This window comes from Sus scrofa, chromosome X (genome assembly GCF_054392235.1).
Source record: "Sus scrofa isolate SSC_HxYL_T2T_F1_AM1 chromosome X, Sscrofa_HxYL_maternal_Yorkshire_Landrace_v2.0, whole genome shotgun sequence".
Taxonomy (NCBI): domain Eukaryota; kingdom Metazoa; phylum Chordata; class Mammalia; order Artiodactyla; family Suidae; genus Sus; species Sus scrofa.
In genome coordinates, this window is record NC_139401.1 from 100,948,681 (window position 1) to 100,969,383 (window position 20,703).

The following is a 20,703-nucleotide window of genomic DNA, read 5'->3' on the forward strand; positions in this document are numbered from 1 at the left end:
TCTGATTTGGGACAAAGTGCTGTGCATTAATGTTAAGGAACCTCCCCCCCCCCCCCCGCTTTGCAACACACACATACATTTCATTCCACCTTTCACATCCATTCATTCAACACGTATTTTCTGGGTGCCTACTATGTGCCAGGTACATACTTTTCTATTACTACAGATGCTATTTATTACTTAAATCATATTCCACGATATCTATCCCTTGTAGAACAAAGGAAAATATTTATTTATAATAAAGTGGAACCATCTGGACATTTTGGCCTACCAGGCCCAAATGTTTGTTTCTAAAGATAGGCCTTGAACTCCTTTGAAAATCTATAACTTTTTCAAGGCCCTGCCTTCTATACCTGACCTCTTTTGCTAGGGAAAGTATCAGATGAAGTCCAGCAGTTTAGGAAGGACAGCGAGGCTGAAAGACAATAGTGGAGATGGAGGCAGCATGAGACAAAGTCCAGAAGAAAGGCTAATTCATGGCATTACCAGCAAGACCACTGAGATGGCCACGGTGCTTAGTGTTGGGGGCTAAGGCCCCCAGTTTAAGGTAACCAAGACCTAAATTTGGCTTTGAATGCCCTCTGATTGACAGCTACAAATTCAGCCACTTTTAACGTCCTACCACAATTTAAAAAAAGAGGGCTGAGAAAAAGAAGAAATTCACAACACAGAACACAGGATCTGGAAGGAATCTCACTTAGTACAAAGCAGAGAGAGCTAGATGGAGAAAAATCTTTCCTTGGGGTCTATATTAACCCACAACCTGGGAAGCCCAGCCTCTCTTGAGGGAGTGTTGTTTTTTTTGTTTTTGTTCTTGTTTTTTTTCTTTTTTTTTTTTTTTGAGATATCCACAGTGTTATTCTCCTCTCCAGCCACAAATCCTTCCCCCCTCATTCAGAAACAGTAATGTCTAGAAAAGAATATCACTAGAGAATAAAACAAACCAATCCTTTCATCTCACTGGGAGGGTGCTGGCCACCTGGGGGCATGCAAGTCAGAAGTGGCAAGTCACTGTGGCCTTAGCCACACTGTGATGTTAGTACCAGCCATTCTATTAGGTCCTGGATCGACATCTTCTCCGCATCCTTGCTATTCTCGGACCCGACCTCTAATTCTGTAGACTCTTGCTTTATATCCAGTGTTTGTTGAGAACTAATTCCTCGGGTTTTAAAATAATTTAAATTTGATTTGTTGCAAAAATAATTCATGTTCATTGGAAAACATCAAATAGCACACCCCTCCGAGAGTGTCACTCTTAACACGTTGGTATGTGACCTTCGAGATCTTTTCATATGCATTTACATATATGCACACACAATTTTTACATGAGGAAATGATAGTGTAAATTGTATCCTGCACCTTGTTTTGGAAGGAATCTCACTTAGTATAAAGCAGATAGAGCTAAATGGAGAAAAATCTTTTCCTCGGGGAAAAGCTTGTCTTGGCCATCCCCCCACTTTACTACATTTCAATGTACCACATTCTTTTTGACAACTGTATGGTGTCCCTCTGATTGGGTGTGTTTAACCCAGCTACTACAAAGAGCATTTAGGTTGTCTCCATTTGCCTTGCTTTTATGAAAATAATTCTACATCGAATGCTCTGTACACTTCTTTTGTACGAGGGTGTGATGAATGCCCATTTATGTGCAATGAATGCCTTGGTATATTTTGTACTTCTTATACTCTTGCCTAATTGAAAGATTCTTTAAATCCTATAGTGCTTTCCAATTTTCAAATGTTTCACATGCAGCTGTAAATACTACTGCAATGAATATACAGCTAACACATGGTAGCAACCTAAAAGTCCATCGACAGAGAAATGGATAAAGATGATATGGTATACTATCATATACCACATGGATATATGGAATACTACTCAGCCATAAAAAAGAATGAAATAATGCCATTTGCAGCAACATGGATGGACCCAGAAATGATCATACTAAGTGAAGATAGGCAGCGAAAGACATACATCATATGATATCACTTACATGTAGAAACTAAAAAAAAGATACAAATGAACGTATTTGCAGACTAGAAACAGACTTATAGACTCTGAAAAACTTATGGTTACCAAAGGGGGAAAGTGTATGTGTGGGAAGGACGGACTGGTGGCTTGGGATTGGCATATGCACGCTGGGGTATATGGAATGATTGGCCAATGGGGACCTGCTGTATAGCACAGAGAACTCTACCCAATATTCTATGACAATCTATGTGGGAAAAGAATCTGAAAGAGAATGGATGTGTCTACATGTGAGTCCCTTTGTTGTACAACAGAAATTAGCACAACCTTGTAAATCAACTATACTTCAATAAAACTAAAAAACACATTTCACACACATGATTTCACAGAATCCCATATGGACTCATATAAAGTCCTTTAATATGATAGATCCTTTGAACTGAAACATCTATCTCTTTTTCAGATTTCCTGAAGTTTGAAGTGTCACTCTACTTAGACCTATATTTCTTGGAGGGATTCTATTTTGTTAATTACTTCGAAATAAAAAGGAACAAGAGATGCTATTACGATATACAGAGAGACACCTACTCGAAAGGCTTATTCTGAGATTAGCACCTAGAATGGAAATGAGGAGATGCTGCAGGTTGAGGAAGGGAATTTGGCTGATACCCTTTCTCTCTTCCAGCTGTGTGACTGAGAGCCTAAAGTGGAGGGTTTGTGTGGACACGTCCAAAGTACCTGGGCCAAAAGGATAAGCTGACCCACCTTCCAATCCCACAGAAGGTTCACACTGTTGAGGCTAGAGGTGATGGCTTGCCTTCCTTATAAAAGACAAAGATTTGGCAAGTCATCCTGAAAGGGTACCAACTTCTAATCTAGATGAAGGGTTCCTAAGGGCTGGGCTATGATTTCTTTGTGTTCGGGTCCTGGCCCTGGTCACCAATGATACAATGTGCTTAAACGGTTACAGGTTGGTGATGATGGCATTCACAGTTCTGAGGAAAAGGGAAGAAAAATGGTGTTAGAAATGGGCCTTTTTATGGAGTTGCTGGGACAGTATCCATGGAGAGAGGGAGTCTGGCCCTGATGCTGTGGCGTATTGAGTCATTTGAGCTATTCACACTTACTGCTTCTCTGTTGGCAGGTTGTCTGAAGATATCACCGTCAGAATGTTCCCACGACAATTCTCCATCCCCTGTTTATTAAAAAGAAATAAAGAAAGAGTCATACATACACAGAAGGGGAGAACATCACCCTTATGACCCAATAACACTTTGGGTTCAATGATCCCAAAGCTCCTTAGACATTTTGGCTGTTATAGTTGTCCTTTAAGCAGCAATGCTAAAAGATTTCTCCCTGGGTGTGCCTCTTGTTTCAGGACAACTCCCAAGAAAGTTGCCACTTTCTAAAATAGACCATCCAGCCATATTACACAGAATCTGGAAAATAAAAGGGAAAATAGGAGTTCCCATGTGGCGCAGCAGAAACGAATCCAACTAGGAACCACAAGGTTGCAGGTTCCATCCCTGGCCGTGCTCAGTGGGTTAAGGATCTGGCATTGCCGTGAGCTGTGGTGTAGGCTGAAGATGTGGCTTGGATCTGGCATTGCTGTGGCTGTGGAATAGGCTGGAGGCTACAGCTCCAATTACACCCCTAGCCTGGGAACCTCCATATGCCATGGGTGCGGCCCTCAAAAGACAAAAAAAAGGGGGGGGTGACATTCACTTTCACTGTCATGTAGCCATCATTGTCGCTTTTGCCTACTTTATTCTGAAGATAGTTAAGTATTTTACAGGTCATGTGGAACTTGTGTTTAGACGACCCTTAAAAATGAGAGTTTTGTGGATTTGGTCTGTCAAGATTTATTAAATTCACCATTATGTCTCTGAAAAGTTATGACTTAATCTGAAAGTTAAGGTCAAACTTGTTATAGTTGGAGTATTTACATAACCAGTATCCAAGATGTATGCTTCCATTTTTGCCTGAGATGCCTTTCTCTGGGTCTCTATGACCCACTGTTTGAACACTGAATCCCTATCATTGCTGTCTTCCAGAGTAACTGATTTTAGGAGGAGAGTCTTCTTTCAACCTTGAGAAAAACAAACACAACAGATATGGATTTTCCTTAGATGGTTAAAGATAAAAAAATAAGAGGATACTCTCCAAAAATACTGCCTTGTATTATCTATGACCAAGCAAGAAGATGAGAAAAGGTTGGTCTTAGAGATATTTGCACCACTATAAATGAGTACACTGTGTGACTGTGTGTGTGTGTGTGTGTGTGTGTGTGTGTGTGTGTGTGTGTGTGTGTGCGTGTGTGTGGCTGGTTGAGAATAAACCCAATATCTATTCAACCATGTATTTCACGGGACAACAAAGAATACAAAAATGTATAAACATTAAGAATTTTCTATTCTAACTCACCTTCCAAGCTTTCAAAACCTAAATCTAAACAGTAACATGTTACTGGTTCAAGTACCGTTACTGATTTAGGGCTTGAAAAAGACCTCAAAATTAATTTGATATCAATATTATCAGGCAGTGACATAAAACAAAGCATGGCTTTAAACTTCCATGATTCAAAGATCATCTTATAGAAAAAAAATTTGTGAATTTTGAAGATTTAACTCTGGTTGCTAAGTTAATCTTCCTAAAACACCACTTTGATTGTATAATTGTTATCATTTCCTGATCAAAACCCTCAGTGGGTTCCCATCTAAGACTCTCTATAATCAGCCCCCACATCATCTTCACTGAACACCTACCTCCTACCCAACTATCTCAGCTAATCTACAATGGAAACCCTTCAACCTCCTTACTCTTCATTGAACATGTGGCGCCCATTCTTGCTTCCATGTTTTTGCTCATGTTATTCTTCCTCTGAAATTACCTTCCTCTCACAGCCCATAGCTCCTGTATGACAGTGAAAACCATTCAGTTTTCCTTCTCTACAAAGTCTTCCTCAAGTACCCTTACATATTTCCGATTGCCTAAAAGAGTTAGCATCCTCTGGAGTTAGAGATGCATAGGACTTCAGGCGTAACTTGGTCCAACTGTTCCATTTAACAAGTGGAGAAACCAAGGCTCAGAGAGGCCAAGGAGCCAGTCACTCACGTAATGAGTTGATGAGAGTTAACACCCCAAATCTCAGATTTCCTGACTCACATTAGTGTATCCATTCTATAAAGATAGGGTTTATTATTTGTGTTATTTGTGGCTATATCACCATGATATAGAACACTGCCTGACACATAATAGTTACTCAGTAAATATGTATCAAATGATGGAACTGGGAGACCTTCTCTGATCATCTAAAATTTCAAATCCCTCTGATATTCCATACCTCCCTTATTTGCCCTTAGCATATTCTTGGGTACATATCTGCTGCTCGGTATATGTACTCATTCGAAATTCAGTAAAAAATACAGAATTAAGTGTTTAGCCAATAGCAGACTTGCCTCTTCCTGGTTATTCCATGTCTGAATAAGGATGGTAGACGAAGACTACATGCATCACATTTAGAATGGATAAAAACCAGGTCCTACAGCATAGCACAGGGAACTATATCCAGTCTCCTGGAATAGTCCATGATGGGAAAGAATATGTTTAAAATGTATATATATATATAGATAGATAGATAGATAGATAGATAGATAGATAGATAGATAGATAGATAGATATCTGAGTCTCTTTGCTGTACGGCAGAAATTGGCTCCACATTGTGAATCAACTATACTTAAAAAAAAAAAAAAGAGCGACTACACAGAGACTATCTGGAAACCCTGACTAACCCTGTAAGAGTTAAGATGCTTTCACCTGTGTTTGTGTCAAAAAATAATGTCCAAAAGTCAGTTAACATACATTGAACATTTCTTGGGTGGAGAACCTGATACTAAGGCAGACAAAGAAGAGAAATCAGGGCTGGATTCTTGCCCTCAGGACATGGAGAACCTGTTTGGAGGTGACAGGAACTCAATTTAGAAAAGAGCCTAAAAAATACACACTCAGAGCAGCAACTGGAAACACAAAGGGAATGTATGTGCTTAGGCAACAATGAACGTGTGGAGTGAGCAGTCATATGTAATCGTGGAAAGCATCCCCAAAGGACTGTTAGGTTGTGTTTTTAGAGGTCGATACAGCAGGGTATAAACATAGTGATACGGGCAGAAGGTACCTCAACGGGAGGGAATGACTTTTGCAAAGCACCAGAGCTTCGGAGCAAGTCACACACTGGACACAGCAAGTAAGGTGTGGCTTGAGTAGAAACTTCAAGTGTGAAACAAGAGAAATGGGGCTGGTGGAGAGAGAGGAAGGGAGGGTGATGGGTTACTGAGGTAACATCGTGGTAAATAATTCCTGTATGGACTTGGAAAAGAGGCTGAAGAATTCACATTTGAGCATGTTACCAATTTTGATGTAGAGGTGCTGAAGGTAAAAATGATATTTGTAGAAGCTTATCCTGGCAATGGCGTGTTGGGGAGCAACTGGGATGTGGGAGGCCAGCCAGGAAGCTGTGAGATTCACTACAACAATGGAGGAGAAGGGATGAACCAGACTACCACAGATAACAAGAAGATGATAAGACCCTGGAGTTCCCGTCATGGCGCAGCGGAAACGAATCCAGCTAGGAACCATGAGGTCGTGGGTTCGATCCTTGGCCTTGCTCAGTGAGTTAAGTACCTGGCCTTGCTGTGAGCTGTGGTATATAGGTTGCAGATGCGGCTTGGATCCTATGTTGCTGCGGCTGTGGCGTAGGCTGGCAGCTAAAGCTCCCACTCGACCCCTTGCCCAGGAACCTCCATGTGCTGTAGGAGTGGCCCTAAAAAAAAGAAAAAAAGAAAAAAAAGGAGAAAGAAAATGACAAGACCCTGAAGGAAGATGTGATAATGGAGGAAGGAGTCAAAGGAAAAAGTATAAAATGATGCTAGAGCTGCATATCTGGAGAACTGGGGAATGGCGCTGCCCTTAATAGTGACCGAGTGGGGATGAATTTGGGTTTACTTTTTCCATTTTAAGCAGCAATGGTGGGTCTAAGCTATGTCCCGAACCACATGAATATAGGGGACCAGAGGGAAGATTTGAAACCAGAAAACATTTGCCAGCAAATGGCAAAACAAAACATAAATACTATAGTATGTGGTTTCAAGCCTAATCAAAGCAGCCAAAAGAGAAGGAATTATCAAAGAAAATGTTGGGTTTAGAATGGATAAGCAATGAGATCCTACTGTAGAGCACAGAGAACTCTACCCAGTCTCTTGGGATAGAACATGATGGAAGATAGGATGATAAAAAGAATGTGTATATATGTATGTATAACTGAGTCACTACGCTGTACAACAGAAACTGACATAACATTGTAAATCGACTATAATTTTAAAATATTTTTTAAAAAATTGGGAGAAAAGAAGAAGAAAAAAAGAAAAATGATAGAATAGCTCTCCTCAGCAAATGCCCTTTTTAAATGTAGATTTAATGATTGGTATTGACATGTTTATTCGGCACAACCTTCTAAGAAGTTCAATTTATTGCATTTAGATCCTAGAGTCTTAAAAAGCTTTTATTTATTTTTTAATTAATTAATTAATTTATTTATTTATTTTTGTGTTTTATGGCCACTTCTGCAGCATATGGAAGTTCCCATGCTAGGGGTTGAATTGAGGCTTCAGCCTCTGGCCTAGGCCACATCCACGGCAGTGCCAGATATGAGCCATGTCTGCGACCTACAGCACAGCTCATGGCAAGGCCAGATCCTTACCACTGAGCAAGGTCAGGGATCGAATCCGAAACCTCATGGTTCCTACTCGGATTCATTTCTACTGCACCACGATGGGAACTCCTTAAAAGGGCTTTTAAAGAGTCTCTTTTATCAAACTGACAAGCTTTCACACAGCAAAGGAAACCATAAAAAAACCCAAAAAGACAACTTACAGAATGGGAGAAAATAGTTTCAAACGATGCAACTGACAAGGGCTTAATCTCTAAAATACACAAACAACTTACACAACCAAACAACAAAAAAGCCAACAACCCAATTGAAAAATGGGCAAAAGACCTGAACAGACATTTCTCCAAAGAAGATATACAGATGGCCAACAAGCACATGAAAAAATGCTCAACATCACTGATTATTAGAGACATGCAAATCAAAACTACTATGAGGTACCGCCTCACACCTATCAGAATGCCCATCATTAGTAAGTCCACAAATAACAAATGCTGGATAGGGTGTGGAGAAAAGGGAAGGAACCTTCCTGCACTGTTGAGGGGAAGGTAAATTGGAACAACCACTATGGAAAACAGTGTGGAAGTACCTTAGAAAACTATACATAGAACTTCCATATGACCCAGCAATCCCACTCTTGGGCATATATCTGGACAAAACTTTCCTTGAAAAAGACACATGCACCCTCATGTTCATTGCAGCACTATTCAATAGCCAAGACATGGAAACAACCTAAATGTCCAAAGACAGATGAATGGATTCGGAAGATGTGGTATATATACACAATGGAATACTACTCAGCCATAAAAAAGAACAAAATAATGCCATTTGCAGCAACATTGATGCAACTAGAGACTCTCATACTAAGTGAAGTGAGTCAGAAAGAGAAAGTCAAATACCATACGATATCACTTATATTTGGAATCTAATATATGGCACAAACGAACCTTTCCACAGAAAAGAAACTCATGGACATGGAGAACAGACTTGTGGTTGCCAAGGGGGAGGGAGAGGGAGTGGGACGGACTGGGAATTGGAGTTAAGAGATGCAAACTATTGCCTTCAGAATGGATAAGCAATGGGATCCTGCTGTATAGCACTGGGAACTATATCTAGTCACTTACGATGGAGCAGGATAGTGTGAGAGAAGGGAATGTATACATGTATGTGTGACTGAGTCACCTTGCTGTACAGTAGAAAATTGACAGATCACTGTAAATCAGCTATAACGGAAAAAATAAAAATCATTATAAAAAAGAAAAGAAATAAAATAGTGTTTTTTAAATACTTAATAGTCCAGTCAGAATCTTACTGATAGCAATACAGAATCTGAGAAGCACAATCCCTGGTAAAAAGCACCGAGGCAAAATGGCAAAGTAAATGAGGCAAATCACTTATCAAGCAGACTATTAAATACCCTGAATGTCACAATCACTTAAGCATTTGCAGTTATGTGTACCTAAATTTGAACTATTTCATCTCATTTTGTTGCCTATGAGCTTTCGAAGTCATTAAAAATGGCATTTTCTATGCTTGAATGTCCTATAAGTAGCTGCTAAAGGTTTCAACATTTTAGTGATTCTATGTATGAATCATAGTTCAACTTGAGTTATCTTCCTAGATGTTCACATTTTGTACAGCCCTAAGCGGGGCAGGGTCCGGCTGGAGCACTGAAAATAGGTTTGTCCACTTATAGTCTTAAATATTATACCTTAGACATTATAACTTAAATATAGCTAAGAGATAAAATATATAAAAGAAATGAGTACCAAAGCCCTAAAAAACCTGTTTCTTCGCTTTTTTCCCAGATTCACTGGACAAATTGTCTTGAGTGAGAGGAAGCTCTTTTTTCAGCCAAGACTTTAAAAACAAAACAAAACAAAACAAAAACACAACAACAACAAAAACAGCGATTCTAATGGAGACAGATGGATTCTAGTTAATTCCGAGAAGCAACAAGATGTAATTTTAACCAATTTTTAAAACCAAAATGAAAAACAACTCTAGTGTACTGTATGTCAAACAATATTCATTTAACCTTAAAAGCCACATGTGTTGTTTATTCAAACCTCAATTATGCTCTGAGTGGTACCCTATGGAGATGGAATGGTTTGGCTTTCTGGTAATGGGAGAAATGGAGAGCAAGTATTTGAAAAATGGTCAAGAGCTAGGCTAAAATTCAGACTGTTTATAACTCCCATTGCGCCCATTAATTTCTGGTTGGCCGGAGCAGGTCATAGAAGTAAACCCTGTCCTCGCACAAGGACCAAGTGTCCAATGAGATTACGAGATACCCATGAAGATAAACCTCAGACAGCAAAACTACGCCAGCATGTGGCCACTTCTGAACCACACACAGCATCACAAATAGGATGCTCATCAGTCCTGATTTATGCAGAACAGCCCACTTTTATGCCTGTTTTTCTGGCGGCCTTAAGTATTAAGACTGCCTCCCTCACTTTCAAAAGTGTCTCAGTTTGGACAATAAATTACATGGTTACCCTAATCGTAATGCAAAGAGAAATTTTCAATGAATCCCCGAGACAAGGGGAAGTGATCTCCGTGACAAGGAAAACTGATCTCCATATTTTCAGAGGAACAAGTTACAATCAGCAGAATCAAGGCAAATAGTTAGGGGCTTTTGAGGGAAAGTGGGAGAAGGCAGAGAGGAAGAAACTGATAATGAAATCTCCACCCATTACGTGCCAGGTTCCCTGGTGGGCCACTTTATAGCCAGCACTCCATACCCAAGTGGGAATGAAAGGGGGAATGGAAGCAGATGACTCTGGGGAGGCTTCTGCCAGACATCTAATTGTACAAATTCTGTGGAAAGAGAGCAAGGCGCACTGAATTGGAGGAAAGCTTTACACAACACTGGCATACAGATTCGCCATGGATAGACATGTGAGCTTCCAATAATGATACTGCAAGAAGCCCTCCAGTGTCTTATAAAGTGGACAGTTATTTTGGTGGGGGGGGGGAATACTTTACTGTCAAATAAAGCCCTTTATTGTTTGGGCTGTCAATACAAGTTCTTAGCATTTTAAACAAAATATCTGCTTGAGAAAATACTAAGACACAGACAAGGGGGGGAGGGGGACTCCTGCCAACAGTGGCAAGCCAAGTCTAAAGAGGAGTATAAAAATATTTATCCGGAAAAATCAGAAATATGTACTCTTTGAAACATGCATTTAAAAATGTTCCCTGGTGGCCTAGCAGTTAAAGGATCCGGCGTTGTCACTGCTGGGGCTCGGGTCGCTGCTGTGGTATGGGTTCAATCCATGGCCCGGGAACTTCTGCATGCCACAGGTGCAGCCAAAACATAAAAAAATACAAATAAATAGTGCATTGTGAGAGTGCACATGTTTGCAGGAAGGCATCATGGGAGAGGGAATAAAAAAACTTAGATGGTACCCACAACCCACACCTCTGCTCTTTCAATGGAGATGTGGTTAAACAGATCCAAATTTACGCTTAGAAATGGGGTCTTTGCACCCCAGAGTAGTCTCAATGGATCTGCTGCAAGTGTTACCATATCTGGTCCCTGGGAGAGGCTTCAAAAAGTCTGCTTCTCCCAGTAGCTTCAGAGTTGCAAGCCTGAGTCCCTCCCCGAAGTTGCTTCACATCCCTAAGCTGAGAGGCAGCAACGATGGCTAAGAAAACAGCCTGGAGCCAGACTGCTTGGGTCCAAATCCTGCCCCTTCTTACCTGTGTGACTTTGGACAAGTGAATGGACCTCTCTGTGTCTCAGTTTCCTTCTTGCTAAAAGGGAGAAAATAATACCTACCCAGTAGGGTGTGAGGATAAAATGAATTCGTATTTGCAAAGGGCTTAGAACAGTGCCTGGCACACTGTGTTATATATTTGTTAGCTATTATTTCCCCCTCCTTCTTCTTCCCATCCTTTCCCTCCATTTCTTCCACCCTCTTCTCAAGAATAGCTCATATATGAGGAAAACCCAATCTCAGGGACCCTCATAAGTGTGCTATGCATTTAACAAAGGAAAAAGCCTGGATTAAATAAACAATAAATGAAGCTTAGCAGAAAGGAAAAAAAAACATGCCCACACGTAGAAAACGAATAATTTCGCTTTTTAGAAATTTCGCCAGGGTCCTGGAGACACCAAAAATTTTAAAAATAAAAATGGTTGCAGAGATTCCTTCAGCTCATTCCTTCTAAACTAATGGTTAGATTCTCTCATCATTATGCTAGCCCTTTCCTTGTTTTCATCTTTATTTAGAAAAGGAGTTTACCTTTTAATTAAACCTCTTTTTCTCTCTTGGCTTAAAGTGACATTGGGAGGTCAGATATCTGCTTCTTTGGGAGACAGTGCAATTTACACAGTCATAAAGTAGAGTGGCGAAAATCCAAGTACCTAAATAAAAGCAGTCAGGGAACCTTCCTTCACTGTTGGTGGGAATGTCAATTGGTACAACCACTATGGAAAACAGTATGGAAGTACCCCAGAACACGAAATATAGAGCTACCTTGTGACCCAGCAATCCCACTCCTGGGCATATATCCGGAAAAAAACTTGCCTTGAAAGAGATACATGCACCCCTATGCTCACTGCAGCACTATTCACAATAGCCAAGACATGGTGACAACCCAAATGTCCATCAGCAGTTGATTGAATTAAGAAGATGAGGTACATATACACAATGGAATACTACTCAGCCATAAAAAGGACAAACTAATGCCATTTGTAGAAACATGGATAGAAATAGAGACTCTAATACTGAGTGAAGTAAGGCAGAAAGAGAAAGACAGCCACCATGTGATATTACTTATATATGGAATCTAAAATATGGCACAAATGATCTATCTACAAAACAAAAACAGATCATGGACATGGAGGACAAACTTGTTTTTGCTGTGGGGAGGGAAAGGGAGTAGGATGGACTAGGAATTTGGGGTTAGTGGATGCAAACTACTGCATTTGGAGTGGATAAGCACTGAGATCCTGCTGTGTAGGATCCAGTCACTTGTGATGGAACATGATGGAGGATAAGGTGAGAAAAAAATGTATACATATACACGTGTATAACTAACTGGGTCACTCTGCTGTACAGCAGAAATCAACATAACATTATAAATCAACTATAATTAAAAAATTAAAAATTAAAAAACTAAAAATAAATCTAAAAAAAAAGCAGTCAGTTTAAGGTCCTTTTTCTGTCCATGAATACCACTTGGGCTTCCTAGCCCTGTCCAAAGAGAACTGGACTCCTTGGTGGGAGGAAGGGATGTGGCTCTTGTTTTAATGGCCAAAGCCAAGGGGAAAGTGGATGTTGTCATCCCAGCAATTTGCTTAAACCAACTGAACAATTGTATCAACTGTCCACTTGGCCTGGGCTATGGACACCTGGACTTTGTGAGTTCTTAGCTATAGTATAGGTAATATGCAAATATGATTTCTCTGCCTGACTTCGCTCCTCTTTCTCATGTTTCTTTTCCCTCTCTTTATACTGTCAGTCAACAAATCAGATTAATTCCATAAATGTTGAGGTCTAAGCTCATGAAGACTGTTCTAATGAGAGTAATGGACATAGGCAGTGGTGTGTTTCTGGGGAGTCAGGGCATCCCTTGAAGCAGTTAGAAGGATAAGGTTGAAAGAAGAGTAGCTTTAACCACCCGTGAAGAAATAATTGCTATGAAATGCTTCACTGGGAATTTCTTATTTTTATTATAGAACCAGACTCATATACACATGAAAAGCCCTCCAACCCAGCAGCAGGATGGGGCATTATTGACCTTGACAGGATATCCCAGATGGCCAATTAGGAATCATCACTATTAATTTGTTAAACTCAGTATGAAAGTCAATGCTGTGCCATCTACTGTCTGAAGAGCTTTCTGTCTAAGAAGAAACATTCTAGACATAAAAGACATGCCAAGATGGAACTTGATAACCTCAGAGGAGTGGAAGTTGTGGGACAGTCAGCAAGCACATGGAGATGAATTCTAAGCACAAGGGATGGTAAGAGAACAAGAACAACCTGAAAGTTTCCATGGAAGAAGAAAGCTTCCAGTTGGGATTAGGAGGAGGAGAGGTAGGCCATCCTGCTGTGGCGCAGTGGGATCAGTGGCATCTTGGGAGTGCTGGGACGCAGGTTTGATCCCCAGCCCAGCACAGTGGGTTAAGGATCCAGCATTGCCACAGCTGCAGCTTAGGTTGCAACTGTGGCTTGGAACTGATCTTCACTCCAGGAACTCCATATGCCTTGGGGTGGCCAAAAAGGAAAAAAAAAAAAAAGAAAGAAAGAAAGAAAAGAAAAGAAAAAAGAAAAAGAAAAAGAAGAGGCGAGGTAGACAAGGACAGAAAATCCCTAAGATGATCCCATGTTCATGAACATGAATGATTCACTTTTTTTTGTCTTTTTTTTTTTTTTTTTTTGTCTTTTTGCTATTTCTTGGGCCACTCCCGTGGCATATGGAGGTTCCTGGGCTAGGGGTCGAATCGGAGCTGTAGCCGCCGGCCTACGCCAGAGCCACAGCAACTCGGGATCCGAGCCGCGTCTGCAGCCTACACCGCAGCTCATGGCAACGCCAGATCCCTAACCCACGGAGCAAGGCCAGGGATGGAACCCGCAACCTCATGGTTCCTAGTCGGATTCGTTAACCACTGAGCCACGACGGGAACTCCCTGATTCACTTTTTGAAAAGGAATTACTAGTGGTGGTTAGATTCTTCTACAGCTGTGAAAAGATCAGAGTGTTTTGATACATTTTTATTTCTAGGTGAGAACATGCAAACGCAAAGATTATTGAGTTAGTTTTCATTTTTAAAGTAGTGATTCTCATTAGCAATGCTTCCTTCTTATCTTTATGACCAGGATATGGTAATGTTTCTGCAGAAAATGTGGGCAAAAACAATAACAGCTCTAGACTGGGATGTGAGGATCTATATCTGGAGTTATTTTTTCTCATTTCCTTTGATTTTGAAAACTTTGGTAAAAATTTTCTGATGTTAAAACAATAAAATATCTCACATATCGCTTTCCTCAAAATCTCTGGGTTCCAGCCAAGTTGGCATCTGAGGTCTAATTTTGCTGACTTTTGGAGACAGAAATCGAGAGTATTAGGTAAAATGGCAGTTTTACCACTTGAACACTGACAAATTGCTTTTAAACACTTGCTCCCAATTTCAGTTACCTTGAAGGAGTTAGCAAGAATATCTCAATTTCATAACAAAGATTCGATTTTCATCCTAATCTCATGGGAGAGGTGTTGGATAAATGAGCGTGGGTTGAGTAAATTGTGAGGTCAGTCATCTCTCCTGCCTCCTTAGCCAGGACTGCACTTGGAGTGCTTGTTGAAAGCTTCTCATAACTGTGGCTCTCTTTCCTGTTAACAAATCCATCACAGGCTGAATGCTTAATACTATGCTATGGGAAAGAGAAGAAGATGGTCCTTTCCTTATACAGTTTCCCAGTTGAGGAGCCAAGACCCATAAGACAATGAAACAACAAGAAAATACACAGACATATTTAAAATTTATGGCCCCATCCGTGGCATATAGAAGTTCCTGGGCTAGGGGTCAAATCGGAGCAGCTGCTGTGGCTTACACCACAGCCATGGCAACACCAGATCCAAGCCACATCTGGCAACCTATGCCACAGCTTGTGGCAATGCTGGATCCTTAAGCCACTAAGCGAGGCCAGGGATTGAATCCACATCCTCACAGATACTATGTCAGGTTCTTAAGCTGTCAAGCCACAATAGGAGTGCCAAGAAAATACTTTTAAATGCTGTATTCTACAACCAGATCTAGCCCTGAAAGTGGTCAAAGAAGGAGGCCAGTGAGGACTGGACTGATCAGATAAGGCTATTTCAAAGAGGTGCAACTTTAGCTGGGGTCTTAAAAGATGTGTAGGAGCCTAGTTGGTAAAAGAGAGGTAAGAAGCTATTTCAAGCTTAAGACATAACAGGCATACAACAGAAGGTAGGATCAAGACGGCAACATAGGAAGATCCTGAACTCACCTCCCAAGGGCATACCAAAATTACAACTACTTACAGAGTAACCATCGCTGAGAGTGACCCAAAGACTAGCAGAAAATATTTTCCACAATTAAATATATAAAGAAGGCACCACGATAAGACAGGAAAGAGGGGTGGAGATGCTATCTAGTCAGGACCCACATTCCCAGCAAGGTGACCCATAAGTGGGATGGATATAACCATGAAGGTCTTTCCCAAGGAGTGAGGCGTCTGAGCCCCACACTGGATTCCCCAGCCCAGGAGTCCTGCACCAGGAAGAAAAGCCCCCGAAAATATCTGCCTTTGAAAACCAGTGGGGCTTATATTCAGGAGAGGAGGGCTATAGGTAACTGAGACTCCACTCTTAAAGCGTACATGCAAAAACTCATTCACTCCAAGTACCAGCACAGAGGCAGCAATCTGAAAGGCATCTGACCCAGACCAACTTGCTGATCTTGGAGAACCTCCCAGAGAGGAGAAGGCAACTGGGAATTCCCTGGGGACACAGATGCTGATGTTAGCAATTTTTGTAAGCTCATTCTACTGTTGACACTGGTGCTGGCAGACACCATTCTGGAATCCTCCCTCTAGCCAATTAGTGCTAGGGACTGCCTAACCACAAGTACACACATAGCAGTTGTGAGCCACCATGTCATACAACCAGCCATGCCTAGGATCTGCTCTACCCACCAGTGAACTTGTAGCACTGAATATTACCAGGTTTCACAGTCATCCAGGCTGGGGGCCAGCCATGCCTACCATTGCGCCAGCAGCAGTCAGCCTTGCCACAATAGAAGGGTACATACAGCCCACAGAGGGGACACCCCAGACCACCTGGCTCTGGTGACCACAGAGGAGCATGCTGCTGGACCCCACAGGACATCTTTTGTATAAGGCCACTTCTCCAAGATCAAGAGACATAAAGAGCCTACCTAACACATAGAAATAAACACAGAGAATTAGGCAAAATGAGGAGACAAACACGTATGTTTTAAATGAAAGAACAAGATGAAAACTCAGAAAAAGTAAATAAATAAAATAGATCTAAGCAAGCTACCTGATAAAAGTTCAAGGTAATAATCATAAAGATGCCCACTGAATTTGGAAGAATGGATGGACACAGTGAGACCTTCAACAAAGAGTTAGAAAATGTTAAAAAAAAAACCAATGAGAACTCAAAAATACAACAATTGGAATGAAAAATACACTAGAGGAAATCAATGGTAAATTAGATAACACAGAAAGATCAGTGACCTGGAAGAAAGAGCAGTGGAAATCAACCTAGCAGAACAGAAAATGAAAAAAGAATTTTTAAAAATAATGGTAGTTTAAGGTACCTTTGGTACAACATTAAGCATGCTAAAGTTTTCATTAAAGGGACCCCAGAAGGAGAAGAGAATGAGAAAGAGGAAGAAAACTTATTTGAAAATATAATGGCTTCAAAGATCTTTGAAGATATAAAATTTCCCTAACCTGGGGAAGAAAACAGACATCCAGGCACAGGAATCACAAAGAGTTCCAACCAAAGAAAGTCACACCAAGACATATCATAATTAAAATGGAAAAAGTTGGGAGTTCTTGCTGTGGTCCAGTGGGTTAAGGATCTGGCATTGCTGCAACTGTGACACAGGTCACAGCTGCAGCTTGGATTTGATTCCTGGTCTGGGAACTTCCACATGCCATGGATGTGGCCATTTAAAAAAAAAGAAAGAAAAAAGTTAAAGAGAGAATTTTAAAGGTAGCAAAAGAAAAACAACTAATCACATACAAGGGAAGGCTATCAGCTGAATTTTTAGCAAACTTTGCAAGCCAGAAGCAAGTGACAAGATATATTTAAAGTGCTGAAAGGAAAAAATTTATAACCAAGAATAGTCTGGCAGACAAGGTTATTATTCAGAATTGAAGGAGAGATCAAGTGTTTCCCAGACAAGCAAAAACTAAGAATTTATCATCACTAAACTGGACTTTCAAGAAATGTTAAAGAGTCTTCTTTAAGTGGAAAAGAAAAGGCCATGACTAGAAATCAGAAAATATATAAGAGAAAAAAAAAAGTCACTAGTAAAGGCAAATAAATAGTACAAAGGATCAGCCACTGTAAGAAATGACAAAGAAGGCGTTACATATGATAAAGGGGTTCAACAAGTGGATATAACATTCACATGTATTTATGCTCCCAACATAAAAGCATGTGAACATATAAAGCAAATATTAACAGACATAAAAGGGAGAAATTGACGGTAATACAGTAACAGTAAAGGACGTCGACACTTACCTTACATCAATGGATAGATCATCCAGGCAGAAAATCAATAATGAAACATTGGTCTTAAATGACACTTTAGTCCAGATGGACTGAATAGATATATCCAGAATATTTTATACCAAATCAGCAGAAAACACATTATTTCCAAATGAGCATGGAACATTCTCCAAGAGCAATCACATGCTAGGCCACAAAGCAAGTCAATAAATTTAAGAAGATTGAAATCATAACAATCATCTTTTCTGACCAAGCAGCATGAAACTAGAAATCAATCAGAAGAAGAAAAATGGGGAAAAAACACAAACATGTGGAGGCTGCACAACATGCTACAAAACAACCAATGGTTCAACAAAGAAATCAAAGAGGAAATTTTAAAATACCTTGAGATAAATGAAATTGACAACACAACTTATGAGATGCTTCAAAAGCAACTCTAATAGTTTACATGCCCACCCCCAAGAAACAAGAAAGTTCTCAAATAAACAATTTAACCTTACACCTAAAAGAACTAGAAAAAGAAGAACAAAATCCAGGGTTATTAGAAGGAACTAAGAAAGATCAAAATGGAAATAAATGAAATAGAGATTTTAAAACACAATTTCAATTTGTAAAAAACATAATTATCTGTGAAAAACTATAAAACAAAGTGCAACAGGGAGTTCCTATTGTGGCTCAGTGGGTTAAGAATATGACTAGTATCCATGAGGATTCAGGATTGATCCCTGTCCTCGCACAGTAGGTTAAGGATCCAGCATTGCTGTGGCTGTGGCATAGGTCGGCAGCTGCAGCTCTGATTTGACCCCTGGCCCGGGGACTTCCATATGTCGCAGGTACAGCCATAAAAAGAGAAAAACGATCTTTTGTGTATGTGTGTGTGTGTGTGTGTGTCTTTTTGCCTTTTCTAGGGCCACTCCCATGGCATATGGAGGTTCCCAGGCTAGGGGTCTAATCAGAGCTGTAGCCACCAGCCTACGCCACAGCCACAGCAACGCGGGATCCAAGCCGAGTCTGCCACCTACACCACAGCTCATGGCGACGCCAGATCCTTAACCCATGGAGCGAGGACAGGGATTGAACCTGCAACCTCATGATTCCTAGTTGGATTTGTTAACCACTGAGCCACGACAGGAACTCCCAGAAAAAAACGTTCTAAGAAATGAGCAAGGGACTTGAGTAGACATTTTTCCAAGGAAAACATACAGATAGCCAACAGGCACATGAAAAGATGCTCAACATCACTAATCACCAGGGAAATGCAAATCAAACCACAATGAGATATTACCTCACAGCCGTCAGAATGGCTACTATTATCAAGAAGGTAAGAAATAGCATGTGGTGGCAAGGATATGGAGAAAAGGGAATGCTTGTGCACTGTTGGTGGGAACATAAATTGGTGCAGGCACTATGGAAAACATTATGGAGGTTCCTCAAAAAATTAAAAACAGAACTACCACATAATCCTGCAATTCCACTTCTGGGTATTTATTAGAAGAAAAACAAAAACACTAATTAGAAAAGATACATGCACTCCTTTGTTCACTGCAGCATTATTTACAGTAGCCAAGGTACTTAGTGATTGCTCAACAAATGTTTGCTGAATGAAAGAAGGCAGATATTTACACTCGGGCCTTTCTAAGCTTAGACGGAGAGAAGGTGTGCCCCTGTGGTTGGGAGTGGGCAGGTTGAGGCTTTGATGGAGAAGGATGGGCAGTGGGGGAATGCTCTCGGGATTGGCTGCCTATGTCAATGTGCCACGCATTGTCCTCGTGTTCCCTTTACTCCCCTGCCTTAGGACAGGCCCTTGTCACACTCCTCTGGATGGCTCCCACCAAAGAGCGGAACAACTTGGAACTCTAGAGCCAGGCCAATGATGTTAAATTCTAACTCTGCCACTTACTACCATGTATCCTTGGAAAATGAGTTCTCGGTCTCCATTGACTCATCTGTAAAATGGGGATAATTATAGTTCCTACTTTGTTGTGAGGATCAAATGAGCTACTACACATACGAGGGCTTAGACGACTGTTTGGCACAGGGTAAGTGCTACATGTGTACACGGTCTACCAAGCGCACGCTTGGCTCTCGATACAGCCAGTAGCTTGCCCCAGATTTGTCTCTCTTGTCTAGACTCCAAGAACATAGCCTTCCCCTTTACTTTGGCAAGATAAGCAGAAGACAGGAAGCAGAAATGATAAACGGTGGAGGGAAGCCGGGACTGGGTTTGGGGTTGACGCCTGCCCGCCCGGAATGTGGCCAGAGTACAATCTCTGAAGAGATTTTTTTTTTCTTCTGATAAAGTTTCCCTTCAGGTTCCAGTAGCTGTTTGTGCGGTGCTTCCAGTCCAGATGAGGTTTGCCGAAGTGCCAGCAATGACACACACCCTGCCAACACTCCCCTGACTGTCCTAGCCTCAAAGACACGTCTAAATGACTGAGGCTGGGGCTGAGATTCAGTCCATGGCTAAGATTTCCATCTGACCCAGGAAGAAAAGAAAGGCACACATTAGTGTTCAGTGACAGTGCAGAGAGCCTGGTTCAATGGGGCCCTTTATTTTGAGGCTTGCAAGTTCAGCGCTCAAAAGGTTATTTCTTCAGCAGTATTTTGCTTGCAATTAGGGTGGCCAGCATAGGGGAGAAGTGTGGCTGGGTTCCCTGCTCTATGAGTGATACACTTATACAAGGTATACCTTTAGAAAAACATCATTTCAACAGAAAAAAAGAACCGGGGGCTTCACGAATTAGAACTTCAAAGGAGATGCAATCACATTAT

At 40.9% G+C, this 20,703-nt stretch overlaps 1 protein-coding gene across 15 annotated transcripts in view; it reads right to left on the minus strand.

The window, feature by feature from the left end:
* Positions 1-20,703, minus strand: part of CHRDL1 (chordin like 1) — a 124,441-nt gene that overhangs the window by 23,893 nt on the left and 79,845 nt on the right. For all 15 annotated transcript variants that reach the window (XM_085006803.1, XM_005673817.4, XM_005673818.4 and 12 more), the window contains exon 7: positions 3,096-3,163. In XM_085006803.1, the coding sequence (XP_084862929.1) occupies positions 3,096-3,163 (68 nt within the window). The remainder of the gene's footprint in view (positions 1-3,095; positions 3,164-20,703) is intronic.